Raw genomic sequence first — 19,930 nt, forward strand, 5'->3', positions numbered from 1 at the left:
TTCCTTGCAACACCCCCTTGTTTTGCGGCTCAACTTCTCCTCGTATCTGTGCCGTCACATTTCACCGTTTCTGTCGACCTCTATCCGTCCCTCCTCACTCCACTTCTCCATACTAACCGACCCCGTCCACCCCACAAACCCTTCAGGCTAACCTCCTTCACAGTTACGACCAGTTGCCCCGCTCGGTCAGCTCCATGAGCCTCATGCGCTCCACTCCGTCCCCACTCCCTCCACCAATGAGTGCCTCCACCTCCCCTATCCCTCCACAGATGGTCTCTTCCACCTCCCCTCTCCCTCTCCAGGTCAATTCCTCCAGCCCCTTCCCGGAGCCCAAGCACGGCCGACATTTCTCCAGCGAGTCCACGCACTCCCACTCCTCGGCCGAGGACCAGCGTGGAGACGGCATGGGCATGGGGACGGGCACAGGCAGCACCAGTACCCACTCATCAGGCTGTCGCTCATCCCATCGTGAGCGCCGCTCCTGGCAGGACCTCATTGAGACCCCTCTGACCAGCGCAGGGCTGCACTTCCTCCAGACAGCGCCGGGCGAGAGCGATTACGGAGGCCTGATGGGGAGCATGGCTGGAGAGATGGGGCTGTACGGAGGGCTGGGCAGACAGGGCATGTCCCCGGAGAGACGCAGGCAGGCCACGCTGCCCGTACGGAGACACCACGCTGCAGAGAGGGACAGGGAGCGGGACGGGCCCTTCCCTCTGGATCGAGGTCCACACACACACAGCCACTCACACCGACGGTCTCACAAGCAGCGCAGCCAGAGTCTGCCCAGGAACAGGGACCCGATGCCAGGAAAGCTGTTACACACCGCAGCTCACATGGAGGAGAGGAGCGAGGACGAGGAGGCAGAGGGGCAGGCTGCAGATATTCTCCAGGGTGAGGAGGGTAAGGAAGCTACACACAATGTGTTTTATACAAGGAGAGAAGGAGTATGAACAAAGACTTTCAGAGACATGCATGAAAAAGTCTCTCTGGTCTTCAGAGGAATAGACTTTTAAATAGCAAATGAGTCGAAAATATTGTGCTATATGATCTCCTTAAAAATCTTATGTCCTTATCTCAGAACAGACAGCTCGGACATTAACTTTGTTGTCATAGTTACACAGTAGCCTGGCATCGCCAGACCAATTCGCAAATGCAAATTAGCCTGGAACCTCTCACTTCATTTTCGATTTCCAAGGGACGTTATCAACGGGCGCAGACCAATCAGAGCAACGAAACTTGTGACGTAGCGGCAGGCTTCTCGGCTAGGTAGCCAGTTCCAACATCCAATTCATATGGCTTGTCATTCAACATAACACACAGACGTTTGGCATGACATGATTTAGAAGGCAACACTTACCATCTGTACGTAACGTGAACTACCATCCAGTTTGTTTAATACTGACGCGATAGCGGATTCAGGACATGCCACATCAGCGGCAGCCATCTTGGTCGTTTATGAAAATGCCTCAGTGGCGCTAAAACCCGCCCCATATTAGATAAACGGTTGTGATTGGCCCGACCTGAATCAGGCCGGATGGAAAGCTATTTTAACAGGAGGGGGGCCAGACACATTTGCCAGAGCAAATAAAACATGAGCTTGCAGATTCGTCTGATTCCCAAGCAAGGTAAAAAGGTTATGTGGTTGAAAGTGGACCTGGGCAGGTCATGTTACACAGGATATTGGGGTAGAGGGGACAGACAGCATCCATTTGTCATGAATATATTTTTGGCTGAAATGTATCATTTAGGCAGGAATGGAGGAGGTATCCAGTTCCTTTACTTTAGTAAAAGTAACAATACCACACTGTAAAAATACTCCATTACAAGTAAAAGTCCTGCATTGAAAATGTTATTGAAATAAAAGTATGTATTATAAGTGAAATGTTAGTATCAAAAGTAAAAGTACTAATAATGCAGAAAATAGTCCCCTGTGAGTGTTTAAATGTGAGTGTTAGATAGTACTTTTGTTATTGGAGGTTTATAATTTATGAACTGAAAACGAATCTTCGGTAACCTCTGTTACAATAGTATTTCTATAAAGGGTGCACAAACCAAATAGTTTGGAAAGCATTGATTGTTTGGCCAGATGATAGATACAGACAATGGGCCTCATGCAGGAACATTTTTCTAATCTTATCCTAGGCTTCTCTTATTGTATCTACATGTATATATCTGAAGTGGCACTGATGCCACTGAGCAGGAGCAAGAGACAACAGGCAATACAGTTTGGTGGTATTTCTGTTCTGTCAATATCAAACTAGGGCAGCACTGAACTATTATTTTTATTATCAATTAATCTGCTGATTTGTTTCTCGATTCATTGATGAACCTTTTGGTCTATAAAATGTCAGAAAATACTGAGCCCAAGCCCAAGTTGACCTCTTTGTATTGCTTGTTTTGTTCAACAGTCCAAAATCCCCAATTTACTATCAGAGAAAGCAAAACCAGCAAATATTCACACTTTAGAGGCTGTAAGCTGTGAATTCTTTCCCTTTTTGCGGAAAAAACGATTCATTTCTGTCAATCAACTAATTGATTGATCATCAAACAGACCACTGAATATTCAAATGGGTCTCGTTGTGTCGTTCTAGCAGTGAGTCTGACCGGTCCACTCCTGGGTGTCTCAGACCTGCGGGAGTTGAGAGTTGAGAGCAGAGAGAGGAGGGTGTCCGAGGGAAGAGAGCGGCGGGTGTCTGAGGGCCGTGAGCCGGAGCCGTTGGACGGGTTAGAGCAGCTGTACCGGGCCCTGGAGCAAGCCAACGTGACGGCCCTAGGAGACCCGAGACCTTGTAGCAGGCAGGAGCTTCGACGTTGTTTCACCCAGAGAGCCAGGGACCCTCTGCTCAACGACAGGCTGCACCGGGTCCGAGCCCTCCGCAGCACCTTGAAGGTACCACAAACGGAAGAATTTGGGGGATTTAAAGAAGAAAAAGATGTGTGAGGATTCAATGCGGTAACTCCCTGGTGTCTCTTTGCTCCCCCCAGGCCAAAGAGTCCGAGCTGGCAGTAATCTGTGCCCTCCTGGAGGACCCTGGCCTGTGCTCCCAGACCTTCAGAGAGTGGAAGCAGTGGCACAGCGAGCTCTATTCAGACATCTGCCAGCTCAGTCCGGGCACCAACGGCCAGGACGACCTCTCCCCGCTGGCCGCACCTCTCATGACCCACACACACTCCTTCATTGAGACACATGTGTGAGAAAGAGAAGCGAAGCAAAGACTGAACTGATACACACACTCGCTTACACACACACACACACAAACACACACACTCACACTCACACTGGGAGCTTTACATTAGCCGAATCACGACTCTGAGCACGCACTCACACAAACACACACACACACACACACACACACACACAGAAACACACATTGTAAGATGTGTAAATATCATAGAGGGAACAGTCTGAGACCTGCGTGTATGAACTTTTGATAATCCTGAGGACCCCACAGGGTGCCTATTGCATGCCTGAACAGAAAGCATTAATCTTCCTTTGTCTATGGAACTCAGCATAAACTCCACACGCTTGTCGAGCAAAATGGAAAAAAAGGAGACTTTTTAAACATGTTCGTTCCTTTGTATTCTCTCGGTTTTGCTATTCTTTTTCCTGTTGATTTTAGGGGGCAGGGGGAGCTATGTAGCAGCAATACAGAGGAGAATCCTTTTCACCACAGCACTGTACTACTTTTGTACTGATGAACTTTGCACCCAGAGCCACCAGTTCTCCCCCTTTCTCTCTCTCTCTCTCTATATATTTTTTTCTCTTTCTGCATATCCCGTTGACTTACAGGGACCTCACTTGTTTTTTTTCCAGGCTGATCTGAGGGGACAGTATGCGGGGAAAATAAGGGCAGTGACTTTAGTGTTAAGACTGTGAAAGGTAGCCATCAATGCTGGTTTATCTGTATCCTCCGGGAACCGATGCAAACAAGCATCGTGAGCATTGAAGGAACCGTTGTGCTGGCTAGAAGCACACTATTTCAAACTGTGAACTGTTCAGAAAACCCCCCCACAATTTTATCTGCAGAAGGAGGCTCCTCTGATAGAGTGCAACTCTATGATTCAGTTTGCTTTCTTTTCCTCTCTCTCTCTCTCTCTCTCTCTCTGTTTCTGTCCATCTCCTCCTTCTCTTTTCTTAATTTCTCCTTTGTTTCCTCTCTCTCTCTCTCTCTCTCTCTCTGTGTTTCTGTCCATCTCCTCCTTCTCTTTTCTTAATTTCTCCTTTGTTTCCTCTCTCTCTCTCTCTCTAGTCGTCAAAGACTTATGTATATGTGTATACTGCTGTGTATACTGATGTAAATGTTTGCGTTCCACTACCACTGTGATATGCTTCTAGAGGTAGCGGAGGGAAGACAGAGAGTATGTATTTGCGTGGGTGCAAAACAATTTGTTTTGTTTTTTTCCCCTCATTTCTTTTCTTAAACAGCGAATGCAAGAGCTAGAGAGTTCTTTTCAAAGGAGCCACTCACTACAAAGAATGCACTTTCTATATCTCTATATCTCATTGGCTGCATCACAGGGTCTATGTCTCATCGGCCTCTTTACCATTGCTGTTCAAAATATCAGGTAAAAGCATTTGCCGTCTCATTTTCTAAAGATTTGTGTACAGTCTACAAATATATTTAAACATAGAAGAATATATAAATCTATTTACGTTTTGTGTCATAGATATAATGTAAAGTATGATGTATTCTATGCCAAGGTTTTGCAGTGTCCCCCTCTTCACTCTGTAGACGCAGGGTGTTTAGCAGTTGAACAACTAGGAGGCAGACAACAACAACAACAACAACCATCATTGACAGTTGATTGACAGTTTTTACTGGTTTACATCACGGCCGACCCTTCTCCTGGTGATGTGTTGCATGAGAAAAAGGCCTGGGGCTGATTTGATTGGACAGGGTAAAATATTGTGGATCATTTGCGTTCTTTTTTCTTTTTTTTTTTTCTTTTTAAATCTGTTTATCTTCCTCCCATGATTGCAAGATAATTAGACTTGTAGCGCATGATACATGCAAAAGCACTGTTGAAGAATGACTTTTTATTTATATGTTCATAGATTTGATGTATTCTTCTTATTTCCATTAGATAGTGTTTGAAGACACACACTGTACAATAACTGAGGGAGGCATGTTTGCTGCTCAGTTACTTGATCTAATGCAGATCCTCCTTTAGCATCCCAGAAGGAGGCTTCAATTTGATCTTTTGGTTTACACAGAAAGGCTGACACGTGTCCAAAGGCTTCAGGAATCTTACCTGAGAGACAACAGTTGCAGTTACTTATAAAACGACAGTTATTTTGACATTCCCTCCAAGCATATGGTTTATACTGGATGGCCTGTAATGTCTGTGAAACCCGGATGAATCATTTCATCTGCAATATCAGGCCAAGGACTCAACGGTGCCCCCCAGTGTTCAAGACTCTGAGAGACATGCGTAGCACCTGCTGCATCCAGCACTACCTGTACTTATTCTTCATATTTTACTGTAGTTCTTTGAGTGTAGGTTCAGGTTTTCTCATCATGTCACACTGTCGTGAAGATATCAAACACACCCCAGATATATAGCTCATGTTTTTTGAAATGGTTCATTTGAGAGTACCACAAAGAAACTAAATGATGCAAGCACTTTCCCTGTGCCTCCCAACCCTCTCTTTGGCAATGATGGACTGACTATACTGGCGATCCTACACACACACAGCTGTAGAAGAGTTACAATACAGTTTTAGTCTGCAGACCTCTCATCTTTAGCGTTGGTCTTCTTTTCCCAACCGCTGCTCCGCTGAGCAGGCGACATACTGTAGATTAAGGAGCGCGAGTTATGATTTGTAGGCACAGACTGTGTTATCCCTCCCAGATCTCTGTGTGTGTAGACCTGCAGAAACAGGCCGAAAAGGGAGATTCCACTGTGTGTTCTTTCAGGGGTGTACACCTCATGGTACATTGCACAGGTGTGTAAGATGTAAGTTGCACTGCGACATTAAAAAAGGAACATATTGCTCTTTTTCAAGGATAATATTAGCTTACTGTTATTCTGTACATTAAACTGACTAAAGATGATATTAAAAAAGAAAGAAAATGACATTTATTCTTCCTAAAGTAGCCTTTTTTGGTTTCATATATATGAATATATATTACAAAAAATACAGATTGTAAACTTAAGTTGTTAAACTTTGACTTCAATAAACTGAATCCTCTGCACTATGAGCTATGTTCTGTTTATGTGTACCTTTTCTTGGGTTTATTGAAACAGCATTACATTACTGTGCTCATCCATGACGATGATGACTAGATTTCACATTAAGGGCAGGGGTCATCCCATAAACCAGGAGGCCATACAAGGTGTTTTATTCCTGCAAAAGCTAAGCTGAACCCTTACCTGCACATTCTCAAGCATTCCATCGCAAAATAACTACTAAGAGTAACTAGTATGTATGCACTACAATGCATCTACCCATGGCATCCATCCATCACCTATGCAGACTTACTCTGTGCAGGGTCACAGGAGGAAGGAGGCTATTCACATTGGCTAAGAGGTGGGATACACCCTGGACAGGTCAACAGTACAGCACAAGGCTGACACATACAACCATTCACCCTCATGTTCACACCTATGCAATATGAGTTTTTTTTTTCACCTAACCTGCATGCCTTTGTATACAGAGCATAAATGTATGAGACATGTAATGAAGCTCCTACTTTTGGAGCTTTTGGAGCCCCCAATAAACCACTGCATATCATTAACAATTGCTTTACATGTGGAACTGCAGTTTATTTAAAAAACGAAATGTCATACTTTACTTACTGTCATACATTTTGATTACATGCATGCACATTTACAAAACAGTCATTGCCAATATTTAAAGCTTGGGGTGAACACCTCGTGAACATAACAGTACCCGCTGTTTGAGATCACCATACCAGGCTGTTGCAGATGCCCCTTCCGTCCATTAGGTGGCAGTAGCTGACTGTGGTTTGGACCACTCTCAGGCTGTGACGAGCTCAAAGAAGAAGGAGGAGCGCTGTCATGGCGGCCAAGGTGAATGCTTGACATAACCTCTTCGGCAAAGTTTTTGTCTTTGAAATGTATATTTTCAATGAATGTGCGGGTGTAGTGTTAACATCAACTGTCACAGAGCCGTTAATGCAAACTTGAACTGACTGTCACCTTCCAGACACTTAGAGATATGCTGCATGAAAATAGCTTTGCTAACTGTCTACTGTGTTAGCTTCGCTGAATGAGTCTATGCTAACTAGACAGCGTTTTGCTGCGTTAGCTGACAGCAGTTTGAGCCGTACTCCCACCATTAATCGTCTCCCAAGCATGTGTAACGGCGGATGAATCCTGATACTTGTCAGCCCTGGCTTCATTAGCCAATATAGACTGTTTTAACACGCTTTGCAACAATATGAACACAGTTAACAGATAGCATTACAGCTAACGTTAGTTAGCTTAGTTGGAGGCGGTTGTAAATTATCCACAGTAAACGTAGTTATACATATTGTTATGCAAGTTTTACATACTGTGTTATGTACGCTGACCACTTCTGTAAAGTCAGTGTTGACAAGTAACTAAATACTAACTAACGTTACATTTATTTGACAGCTGCCTATATACTGAATATTTTGCGTACAACACATATGATAAACCAATGAAGTATGACGCATGTTATAGTCTAAAGTACCCAAAGTCACGAAAATGAGCTCCAAGAGAACCTGCTGCAACATTAAAATGGAGCTTCGTGTCAATGCTTCAACAATAATAGTCCATGAATATGATATAGCTGTATAATCAACAACACTGGGAAATCAGCAATTCTTTAAGTTTTGATGCTTTAATAATAAATTATTGTCATACTTTTGCACTTTTACTTTAGTGAAATTATGACTGCTGGACCTTTACTTTTAATGCAGTATTTTCACATTGTGGTTTTGCAGTGATGCTATGAGCTGAGAGATGCTAAAGTTTGCACTGTACTTTTATTGTGTGCTAGGTGGTGATGGTGGCCGTCCCAACGGTGCTGGGCATAGCCTCCATCCGTGTGTATACTGTGAGCGAAGCGCCCACTGGTGGGCTGGTTACTCGAGAAAAGGTACGGCAGTCCAAAAGCGTGGTTATATCTGGTATGAGAGAACTCATTGCCATTCACTGAACTGTTACGCATCATAATTACATGCTGGCTCTGCCTCTGTCCCCAGCTGAACATCTACACCCCGCTGCCGCAGTCTGCTCAGGCCCAGTTTGTTCCAGAGAGGCCGGGTCTTATTCAGAGTGGGTTAACCACAGCGAGAGAGGGCATACTACCATTTGTTCAGGCTGTGCAGGTATTTAGATTTTGCTGTGTGTATACAGCGGTACATTATTTGAATTAATTCAAATTCACAGACACCACCTGCTGCAGAATCACTTTCACCTCCTCTTGAACACTTTAAACCAGGGGTGTCAAACTCATTTCACATCGCGGGCCGCATACGGCCTAGGAAGATGTCAAGTGGGCCGGACCATTAAAATTGTAGCATACTCAGCTATAAATAACAAAAATGTCATGTCTTTCCTTTGTTTTAGTGTAAAGAAGTACAAGAACATTAGGAAAAACTTGATATTTAATGAACTATTCTTTTACAAAACATTTCATGAAACACCTCAGATTTCTTTAGAGAAACGTGCAATTTACTTTTATCATTCACATGTATGCATTGCAACTGATCCCATTGATTGTACAAAGGCACAAAACTTTAACAAGCAATTGGTATTGAAAAATATAGTAATGCACTTTAAGATTACACTCTGTATCCACTTTTCTTCTTTTTGATAATGACATTTTGGCTAATGAGGGTGTAGCGGGCAGGTAGAGAACAGGGTAGAAACAACGTTGTACCAAACAGCAGATGACGCTTTGATACCATCTGCTGTTTGGTCTGTCTCAGCGATGCGGCGTGTCTTCTACTCTGACCAAAACAGTGCGCCCCTAGCGGATAATTCCTGAAAAGCATTTAATTTAAAAAATCAAATCCAAGTCTTTTTTGGATTTTTTCACTTTCAAATTCATCCTGCGGGCCTGATAGAACCTCCTTGCGGGCCGGTTCCGGCCCGCGGGCCGTATGTTTGACACCCCTGCTTTAAACCCAAAAACAGCCCTTTGATGGATGTAAATAGAAAAATAAGTGTAATATAAATGGAACAACAGCTAAAACACATCAAGGAGGTCTTATCTTGCACTTGCAGTGTTAGTTTTCCAACCCTGATTTTTGTTCCTCTTGTTTGCGGTTACAGAGCACAATCCCACGTGCTGCAAGTGCTCTGTGCAGGTACGGTTTTGCAGACAGCCAGGAAATAGTTTTCATGCAGTTAGCGTCGCAGCTGTGAGGTTTGCTACGAGGAGATTTGACAGTTTGATAATGTGGAAGATGGAGGGGGGGAAACCACTTCACACTGACTCAGATGTAACCCTTTCAGTATTGTCTAGTTAGTTGTGTTCTTGGTGTCCTGTTGTAGTGGTTGTTTTCAGCTTTGTCCTTTGTTCCCGGCAGGGTGCCTGTGTCTCTGTGAAAAGGGGAAGTGTTAATCTGTACCATGCAGGAGAGGGTGAGTCAACAGTAGGTACCTTAGGGCATCATATATATTTAATATTCTCCCTCCCTGAAATTCAAAACTTAAATTCCATGCCCTCCTTACTCAACACTTTATTTGGAATAATGAAGTACATTTCTGATATTACCTATACAGGGTGTTTTGTACATAACAAATTTTTGGTGCCTTAAACTCATGAGTTTGTACTCAGACCCTAAAAGAAAATCTCACAAAGTGTATCTGAGCCGTCTATATATGGCCTTATTAAATTGATTTTGATTTGTTGATGTTACAGTATGTAAGGTTTCATTATAAAATAGCAAGAGTTCTTCTGAGAAACTGTTGTTTCTTACTATCCATTAGTGATACTGCTGCACATGATCATGATTATAGTTATTATTAATAGTATTTATGTCACCACTCTTACTGTCACTACTGCTAGAATTGTAAATAATGTCACAATATGAGCAGAGGGTCAGACATCAGTTCACAACTGAGGAATATTTCTCATGTTGACTGTGTTCCTGTGTTCCCCAGATGTGTACTATTACTTGAAAGACCCTCCGCCGGGTTTTCTACCCAGATTTGCCACCATCAACATGGCGGGTCTGCTTGGCATGTTCTTGGCACGGAAAGGTAACCTGATCCCCAGTCACTATATCACAAACACTTTAGGCCTGCTGGGAACAATTATTTTGTCTTCTGATAATCTGTCTATTTCTTAGTGCATACAGAAATATTACAGCATATAAAAACAAGTAAACATTTTTTAATGTATAGACATAAATGGTCCTATAGATAGGCTGGGTATTGCTCAGTTTTACAATACTACTGCCAATATGATACCTCAGTTTTATTTCTGATTTCACAACAGTACAGTTTTAGTATCCCAAAGTTGACATCTGTTTTCATTTAACAAAATGAATCCAGTTTATCAAGTGTTTAGTGTCATCTTTACACAAACAGTCATAACCTGAACAAAGTAAGAGTAAACAAGACAAATACTGATACTGGGTGCGACGTACACAATTTGATTGATACTCAAAGAGTATTGAGTTTCACCCCTTTGCCCTACAGTATGTGTAGAACATCTGTAATGTTTCCCTTTGTACCATTGTAGACTGGAAAATAATAGATGGCCTTGTAAGAATTTTATGCACAGATAATCTAATACATATCAATATGATATGTAGTATTTAAATGTATCAACATTGTGTTTAAAACAGGCTGTTTCGCACAATAAAAAAGGAACTGCCACGATCCCCTTGCAATATCATAGTGGCATGCAAGCTAGCTCAGTGCCTCTGTAGCTTAGAATGGCATTTGTTATGCAGCTGTGTGTTAATGTAACAGCTGTACATGATGATTTGTTTATGTTTACAGTGTTCACATAATTTAGACCACCCTGAATGTGGACTTGTGAATATAAAATTGTATAGATAAAACGTAGTCCTGGACTTATGAACTTTGTATAACATAACGTCCTTTCATATAGCAGGTAGATAGATAGATAGATATGTAGTTACTTATCTTATACTTCTACTATATATTCCCAGGGGGACATTCACAAGTATGCAACTAGGTCTGAGTATGATACAGTTTTAATTGAAGCACATTTCACTTGAGGTTGACTCATTCATGACAGACCACTGTCACTGATTACCAGCATTCGCAGACCACAGTTTGCCACTTCAATTGCAATCACCTGACTGCTAAACCACAGAGGTACAAAGAAGTACAACACATAAGAAACAAGTGAAGTTAAGTTTCTGTTTCAGTTTTCTCAGCACTGCTTGTTTTTGTCTTGCTCTCTGTCCTAGTGAAGACACCTCTCAACACAGGTCTAACCTGTGCCACTGTGTCAGTGTAAATAAGCTACAGTAGGCCATGTGTATGTGATCTTTCTCAATACAGCAGTCCCAGGTGAAGCTGGGCTCCAGGATTTAATCTGTGCCAAGTTGGATTGATTGCCATTCTCCATTGTAAACATTATTTTAGGCTCTCGTTTCAAGAGGTTAGCCGTTCCACTGGGCCTGATGAGTGCAGGAGCTTCAGTGTGCTACCCGGCCCAAACTGTGGCTGTCTTAAAGGTAACATAACTTTTTTTCGAATGCTGACCTCTTGATAACACCAGTTACAAACCTCATTATTTTCAGAGTTTATCACTGTTTTTGTCTTTTTTCCTCCCAAGGTGACAGGTAAGAAGGTGTATGCTGCAGGGCAGTGGAGCACCGCTGCAGTGTCTTCGCTGCTCACCCCCAAGTCCCAGGAGCCTCTCGCCAAACAGATCACTGCTTCATCCCCACAGGTTAACAGTCATATTGAGTTACTGAACCGATTTATTATGATCATTATATATGGATGGAACCAGCTAGTTGTAAATAGAAAGTACTTTTAACACTGTTTTTACTGCGTGTCACTAAAACCAAAACAGCACTTCATCCCATATTTGGTAACTGTCTTCCCACTGAATGATTTCTGCTCTACACTTTTTACTTCTCTATAGGTTGTATTCCATTTCCTTCCCTAGCACTTTGCCCTCTTATGATGCTTGTATTGATACGGCTACTTTGCTCTTTGCGCTTCATATTTAGTTGCTTGAAGATTTTTGTGATCTTGAAGTTTAGTCTTGAAGCAGCTTATACTGCTGTTAAACTCACTGTAAGTCACTCCGTAGTGTCAGCTAAATGCCTGAAATGTAAAATGCTAAATGTAAAGTGATTAAATGTTTTTTTCATTGTAATATATCGAACCTATTAGAACTGAAATGTTCAAGAAAATTGTAAAGCTAGTGCTTTATTCTGTTTATAGATTAAATGTGTTACTTCTGTCACAGACAGAACACTGAAGTGCAGTTTTAGTGTGATTAATCAAATGGTAAAATTTATAATCATTTTATATATAATAATGTAGGCAAGTCTTACAGATTTAAATCTTTATTTTTATCTACGCATTGTTAGGCAGCTACAGTGCCAAATCCAGAGTCTGCAGTAGTTGAGGAGGCCTCAGAGCCCATCACAGACAGCTCAGTCCAGAGCGCAATCCCAGAGACAGAGGTGGAATCAGCTGAGTCTGTTCCTGTCTCTGATGAACCCATTGTCGCTGTCATAACAGAGGAGGCGTCATCAGTAACACTCACAGAGATTTCCCCCGACCAGACCCCCACAGAGACCAACACAGGTATTATAGATATTGATCTGTTCCTTTCTCTGTCTCCATCTCTTTTATTTCACACACAATCACACAAAAGCTTCTACTGATGATTTGCTGTATCTCCTCCCCTGTTCAGATCCAGTGGCACATTCAGTGTCAGCAGAGACAGAGACCACCATACCCTCCGAGGAAATACCTGTGCCTGTTGAAAGTGAGGAGCCAAAACAAGCAGCAGAGGATGTCTCTACTGATGCCAGCCCAGCTGAGCCCACGCCGAGCTTAGAACCAGATATGGTAGAGGCTGCTCCTGTCGAAGCTGCTCCTGTCGAGGCTGCTCCTGTCGAGGCTGCTCCTGTCGAAGCTGCCCCTGTCGAAGCTGCCCCTGTCGAGGCTGCTCCTGTCGAGGCTGCTTCTACGGAGGCTGCTCCTGCGGAGGCTGCTCCTGTCGAGGCTGCTCCTGTCGAGGCTGCTCCTGTGGAGACTGCTCCTGCGGAGACTGCTCCTGTCGAGGCTGCTCCTGTCGAGGCTGCTCCTGTCGAAGCTGCTTCTACGGAGGCTGCCCCTGTCGAAGCTGCTCCTGTCGAAGCTGCTCCTTCCTCTGAAGAACCACCTGCTCCAAAGGCCTCAGACGAGGCAGCAGGTACCAGAAATATTCTGCCCCATAATGTCAAAGACTAGAAAGTGCATTAGTCATGCAAGACTGAAATTATGCTAAAATGAGTCTGCTTCCTTGGAAAACCACTGTTTGTACGGAAGTGGATTCATTGGAAATGAAGGAGCTACTTAAATGTGTAAAATGGAATCCGTTGAATGCTCCTAAAACTAAAAATGATCCAATAAATGTTAAAATACATTATTTTCAGTAAAATAAATGAAACAAAGTTTGTGAAAGGGTTACATCTCTTGCATCCTGTTGCTGACCCCTTGTATTTTGACTCCTCCACAGTGCCAGTTGATGAATGTGCTGAGTTAGCTGACCCACCACAAGTTGCTGCTGTGGAGGAGACGCCAGCCCCGACCCTCACACCAGAACCTCCTCTACAGCCTGCAGCAGAAAACAGCAAAGGTACTGTGAACTCCTGCTGCACTCACACCACTGCTCTGGTGTGTGAGTTGGGCAGTGACTTGTTGAAGTACACAGGCTCACTCACACACACACACACACACACACACACAATGCATCTCCTCTGAGAATGATCTGAATTCTAATGCATCTAAATGTGTTGGGTCTTGTTCTTGTTAGTATGTGTGGCCGTTAGATAAACTGAGATTTGATCGTGCTATAAATGTTAATAATCTGTATAAATTGTATAAATCTTGTGTCACAGGTCAGCTCTGAAATGCATGAAAAAACAATCACGTACAGCACACCAATAAACAGCTGCAGAGCATTCAATTTCATTACTCAACATTCAGGTCCATATTGCCAGTCAGTGTAACTCTCATCTTTCAGCCAAATACGTACTTCTATATATTCATTTGACAGATTGAGGAGTGAATGAGTTCTGCAGGCTATTCACTGTACCACAACCTGTGTGATTCTTCTGTTAGATAGCAAAGAATAATGTCTACCCAATAAAACATGAGAGGGATCTGATGTAATGCTACTAGAGTCAACATTTGGAAACCTTAGTCATGCATTGGACCCACAGTTTGTAACAGTCTAGACAGCCTGGCTTTAACCTGACCGGAAAGACAATTTTATGCAGTTTTGCAGTGATCCCATATTGCGTAATACTGTATTCTACATTGGAAAACTAATAACAGAATCTGTTTGCTCCAAATAACCTCCGTGTCCAAGGAAAACACCTCCACACATACACAAGAGTCAGCACATCCAGATCACTTTGAATTTAGGTAATTCTAGAAAGAGATGTGGTGTGTCTTTGTGCATGTGTGGGTAATGTAATGGACCAGCTAAATCCCTTAAAGTTTAACATGTAATATTTCTGTGCTTGTGACTGATACTTTGTTGCATTTCTCTTGCTGCCCTCCAGGGGGCTCTGGTTACAAGCCAGACCCTGCTCTAATGGACTTCGGCCAGTCCAGCCCCGAGGATGAAGACCTGTACAGCACGCGCAGCTGAGACACCACAACCGGCCGCAGGAGAAACCTCATTCCCACACTGCCATCTCATGTATCATCCAGATTGACAAACACTCTGTATCATCATGCAATGTAAATTGGCCATTTTGTAAGCAAGCAGACTTAGGAAGTCTTTCATCAACATTTCCATTCTCATTTCTTCGGGCCACATCATTTATTTTTTTCCACAGAAAAGCTTGAAGTACATTTGCATTGTAGCAGCAATGCAGTGAACTCCAGTACACAGAACTGGGTCGCTTTCCATAGAAGAAAAAAAACACACCCACACCTTTTCACAATTCTTTTAAGTCACAGATGGCAGATTGTGAAATGTTCTCGCTGTGTGTCTCATTTAACAATTACGGGGTTTTGTACTCCAGCTTTCACAGTCATGAGTGCATGGTGCTTTTATTTATTGTAATTTAGCCCACTGCGTTGGTAAGCCAAAAATACTGCACATGTGCTGGAAATGGTTTCAAGATGGACTAGTGCTGTTCCATTTTGTTACAACAAAAGTTGTCTTCAGTTGTTTAGAACCAAAAATAAATCTCTATTTTTCACAGTTTCATGTTGCGTCTTGTCAACTACTAAATGGTTACTTGTCATTATTAGTTAGTTGTGATATTTATTGCCATACACAAGTGCACAGCACACAGATTTGAGATAAGATACCAAACATATAGTTTCAGTGGTGAAACATTTGTCAGATAAGCGCATAACTTTTTTTCATGTAGCATAACGTTGCAAACAAAGAGCTTTGTCTTCTGTCCCAAAGCTCTGCAAATACAATCTGACACAGAACAGGAACTGAAGGACATTTTACTAACAAGAATAGCTCTTAAGACATCATACAATGAGCTGCTAAACATGAGATGGACTTAATCTTCAATCACACCTAAATCACATAAACAAAGCCTTTTCTCTTCAGGGAAACCATTAAACCCACTTGTTTCTGTAGCTAATGGTAACTGGAACTTAACTGTGCTCACAGAGATATTTGACTTTTGGTGAAATTCTGCTTCACATAAGGCTTTTCATTGGATTATTTTTTTAAATGTTTGTAATTTAAGTCTTCACCATACACCAACAGGCCATCTTTCCTCACAGGTGGAATAGTTTGTGGTCAGCATCCTGAATTTTACACCAACCTATTTTATAACCCAAACCCTAAACCCTAACCATAACATAAAAAATAAATAAATGAATAAAAATAAAGATTTCACCTCTCTAATCCATGTCCTTCAAAATGTCCCAGTTAAATAATATATGTTGTTCATCCATATCCAGAAGTCTTTTCATAACATCTGACATTATGGCTCACACTTGAAGGTCCCTATCCCACATCAACACTGATGGCTAAAACTGGTGTAAACTTATATTCTGCTCTATAATGAGCTGTGTATTGAGCTGTACAATTTACAGTACTTGTAGACTTTATTTGTGACCAATGCCACAAACCCAGGCTCATTTAGTGTGTATCGCAAGAAATAAATGGATAATACTAAGTAAAATAATTGAATTATTTGTAGATGCAATGTCGGTCTGTCTGTTAGTCTACCACTTGTCCAGACTGAAATATCGCAACTATTTGGTGGGTTGCCATAAAATTTCGGACTTTGATGATCCCCTGATCTTTCCTCTGGCGCTGCCATGAGGTTGACATTTTTGCTTTTAAGTAAAATATCTCGACAACTGTTGGATTGGTGATTTGCCATAACATTTTGTTCACGGTCCCCAGAGGATGAATCCCACTGACTTTGGAGATTCCAAGTTTTCATTTATTCTTTGAAATATCTCAACATCTTCAGGATTGATTGGCACAAAATCTTCAGACGTTCATGGTTCCCAGAGGATGAATCCTAATGACTATTATTGGATGACTTCCCATGAAATTTTCAGGCATTCATGTCCCCCTCAGGATGAAGTGTAATCACTTTGAAATCTGACTTTTCTTCCAACGCCATTGGCTCTACATTTTATTTTATTTTTTTCAACACTTTGGTTTATGACATACCTGCGAACCTCCTGTCTCTGTGTACTTGGGTTTTTTTTGTGCTAATAAGCAAATGTTAGCATCCTAACACACTAAACTAAGATGATAAACAGGTAAACACTATACCTGCTAAATAACACTGAGAGCATGTTTACTGATGTTAGCATGGAGATCAAAGCCCCACTGTTCCAGCAAAGCCTCACAGCTGCCAGCATGGCCATAGACTCTTTGTCTTATTACAATTTACAGAAACCGACTCATAAAAATTAAAATGAGAACTGCTTCCTTGGTCTGTAAAATACAAATTGTCCAACTGCTAGTGAATCTGATCCCAAGTGATGCAGTCAGTGTGGTTTCCTGAAACAAAAGTACAGTGAAAATGGACAAAAAAATGAGTCATGGGAATGATTATGTTGAGGAACTCGAAAAAGTTTGAGCAACAAATGTGTGTCTTAAACCTGTGTACTAAAGCCTTTTTGGTGCCACATGTTTTTGCTTACTTGTGAGCACACTGTTCCAATGTACCGAGGGACCTGGCTATCTGTTAACATCTTTATAGCGTCTTTACTGCTCCTCAGAGGAACCGGAGCTCCCTGGACCTCATAAACTCTGCATGAGGTTGACCAGAGTCATGACCCTTGGGAGTCTGTGTGTGTGTGTGTGTGTGTGTGCTCACATATGCGTATAAGAGAAAAAGACTAAGAGAGGGAGATGCCAGATCGATTAGACGTCAATACTTTCTCATCCTACTTCCTGTTATACATGGAGAAAAACACATATGGGAACCAGGCTTCCTGTGGCATCGGAGCTGCAGTTTGTGTGGCTGGTTTGAGGCGAGGGGTTAAGGGACTTGTGGGCTGATATGGCAGCGCTGTTTTTTAGACAAGCGCTGCCAAATGTTCCTCCAGAAACAACTTTGTGTCCTGCAATCTGTATCCACCAACAGCATTAATGAACCCACATGGAACATATTGACTCAAAATAGAACAGAGCAGGGAGAGTGGGAATGCTGGAAATCTGTGCAATCTTTTCTTCTCACATGGACATCTTGTTGCTATAAGCTGAGGGCCTGTGTTAGAGGTTTCAGAGCCAGAGATGTGAAGCTAAGTATAAATTCATCTCACCTCCCTCCAGGGTCCCCTACACATATGGCCCCCCCCCCCCCTTTCCTTACAGCATCCCACACAACCAGCAGCTATGATTATGTTCTGAGAACTAATGTTAGACTGGACTCTGTCATGTAAGTCCAGAGCACTCTCAGATTTTTCCTGACCAGCAGAGAGGAAGCAGGGCTCACAACCCTGACCTCTCACCTTTCACCCCCCATGAGCCGGATTTTCCACAGAGGACGTTTGCGGGGGTTATGGTTTGTGGTGGTTATCTTCCCAGGATCCGGCCAGCGAGGCAGACCCCAGCTGTCAAATAAACACATAGCACATTTATCAGCAAAAAACATAAACATAACAAATTATGTAAGCAATTTGAGGGCGTTTGTGGATACAGTATATGTTTACTTGTGCACATCATCCTCTCTTTTATTTGTGTGTGCACAGTATGTGCACAGGATCATGTGCACACTGTTCTCACGCATGTAAATCAGATGTTAGCCGTTCATCCTGTTCAACGGAAACATAATCCACATAACGCATGCATACTTATTGAAAATAAGTAGACTAATAATATCTTAGCTGTATAACTTTTTGATTGCAGCAACGTCCACAGACATATAATAATTATAAATGTCTTGTTGATGAGCGCAGAGGAAAGGAAAATAAACTTTTGACAAACTACAGGAGCAAAATGCCTTAAACCAAAAAATAAAAAATAAAAAGACTGTGAAAAAATAATTGCCTCTGAGATTGATGTCCAGTAAGGGTTGTGATGTAAGTTGAGGTTTGATGCTCTCTGCTCCATTGCTCTCCTTATCTGCTGCCTGTAAAGACACGGCCTGTAACTAAACCCCTGTGTTTGGATCATCAGACAAACACACACACACACAGACACACACACACACACACACTCACACACTCCCACTCATTCTCCAACTGTTAATCACTCAGCCTCTCAATTTGTGCCCCCCCCCCCATTTTGAATTTGGTAGCAGAATGAACACTAACATGCACTTTTTACCTGCCATGAATGCCTTACAAAGTGAAACACATATTGACGCGGACAAGCCAATTGAATTGATTGTCTGAAGATAGAATAAAGAGAGACTGGCCCTCCAAATGTTAACAAAGGTCAAGGAATGGCTAAGAGGAGCTGTTCTGAGATAAAGCAAGTGATGTGTATGCAACAGACGGAGAAGGACATCTTCATTTTGAATGTAAGGTTTTCACTGTATCACGGAGGATTGTACCTGTAGCAGTGGTGGAAGAAGTAGTCCTCCTTTGCTCAAGTAAAAGTAACACAATGTAAAAAAATACGATTTTATCATGTTAGCATGCTAATATTTGCTTAATAACAATAACACAAAGTAGAGCTTTAGTTTTCAAAGTATTTGTCATGAACATAATTATTGGACAAATTTAAATCATGATACCCGATGATGGCGCTAAAGTGGGGCATGCAGATAGCATTTCTAAAAATTACAGTTACCAAAATGCACGAAATGTATTAAAAATAAAAGCACTCATCGTGCGGATAACCCTCTTTCAGAGTGTTGTATTATTATATATATTGATTTATTGTATCCTGATGTACATTTAAGCAGGATTTTAATGTTGTAGCTGGTGGAGGTGGCTACTGTTGGGTTGTTTAGTCTATCCGGTTTTATAAATCATGTGTTTTGTATGTTGAAAGATAACTAGTAACTATAGCTGTTAGATAAATCTAGCGGAGTAAAAAGTGCAATATTTCTATCTGGAATTTGGTAGCAGAAAATGGTCAGAAGTACTTGAGTAAATGTACTTTGGCTGCTTTCCACCACTGGATTGCAGAGGAGCTGCGGGTGGCAGAGACATACTTCTGTTTGTTTCTGTCATCTTCTATTTCTGTTGGCCGGCATGACACCATAAATTTCTACTTTTAGTTGTTGCTTGTCATGACTAAAGGCCATAGGCTTGTGTGTGTGTGTGTGTGTCAGAACAACTGTGCATACCCAGCATGCCAGTGGAAGAACACTGCATTATG

At 42.2% G+C, this 19,930-nt stretch overlaps 2 protein-coding genes across 2 annotated transcripts in view; both read left to right on the forward strand.

Moving 5' to 3' along the window:
• LOC139291065 (connector enhancer of kinase suppressor of ras 2) overlaps positions 1 to 3,195 on the forward strand; it is a 51,342-nt gene extending 48,147 nt beyond the window's left edge. Inside the window, exons 22-24 of the mRNA XM_070912971.1 lie at positions 147 to 900; positions 2,592 to 2,890; positions 2,986 to 3,195. Coding sequence (XP_070769072.1) covers positions 147 to 900; positions 2,592 to 2,890; positions 2,986 to 3,195 — 1,263 coding nt within the window. The remainder of the gene's footprint in view (positions 1 to 146; positions 901 to 2,591; positions 2,891 to 2,985) is intronic.
• A 3,803-nt stretch (positions 3,196 to 6,998) lies between these two features.
• apool (apolipoprotein O-like) lies at positions 6,999 to 15,373 on the forward strand. The gene is made up of 11 exons (XM_070913471.1): positions 6,999 to 7,035; positions 7,991 to 8,089; positions 8,196 to 8,321; positions 9,528 to 9,582; positions 10,105 to 10,203; positions 11,566 to 11,657; positions 11,759 to 11,875; positions 12,528 to 12,747; positions 12,857 to 13,360; positions 13,667 to 13,786; positions 14,718 to 15,373. The coding sequence occupies exons 1-11, from the start codon at positions 7,024 to 7,026 to the stop codon at positions 14,804 to 14,806; spliced, it is 1,533 nt and encodes a 510-aa protein (XP_070769572.1). The 5' UTR covers positions 6,999 to 7,023; the 3' UTR covers positions 14,807 to 15,373.
• The last annotated feature ends 4,557 nt before the right edge of the window (positions 15,374 to 19,930 follow it).

The sequence above is a fragment of the Enoplosus armatus genome, chromosome 10 (genome assembly GCF_043641665.1).
Source record: "Enoplosus armatus isolate fEnoArm2 chromosome 10, fEnoArm2.hap1, whole genome shotgun sequence".
Taxonomy (NCBI): Eukaryota; Metazoa; Chordata; class Actinopteri; order Centrarchiformes; family Enoplosidae; genus Enoplosus; species Enoplosus armatus.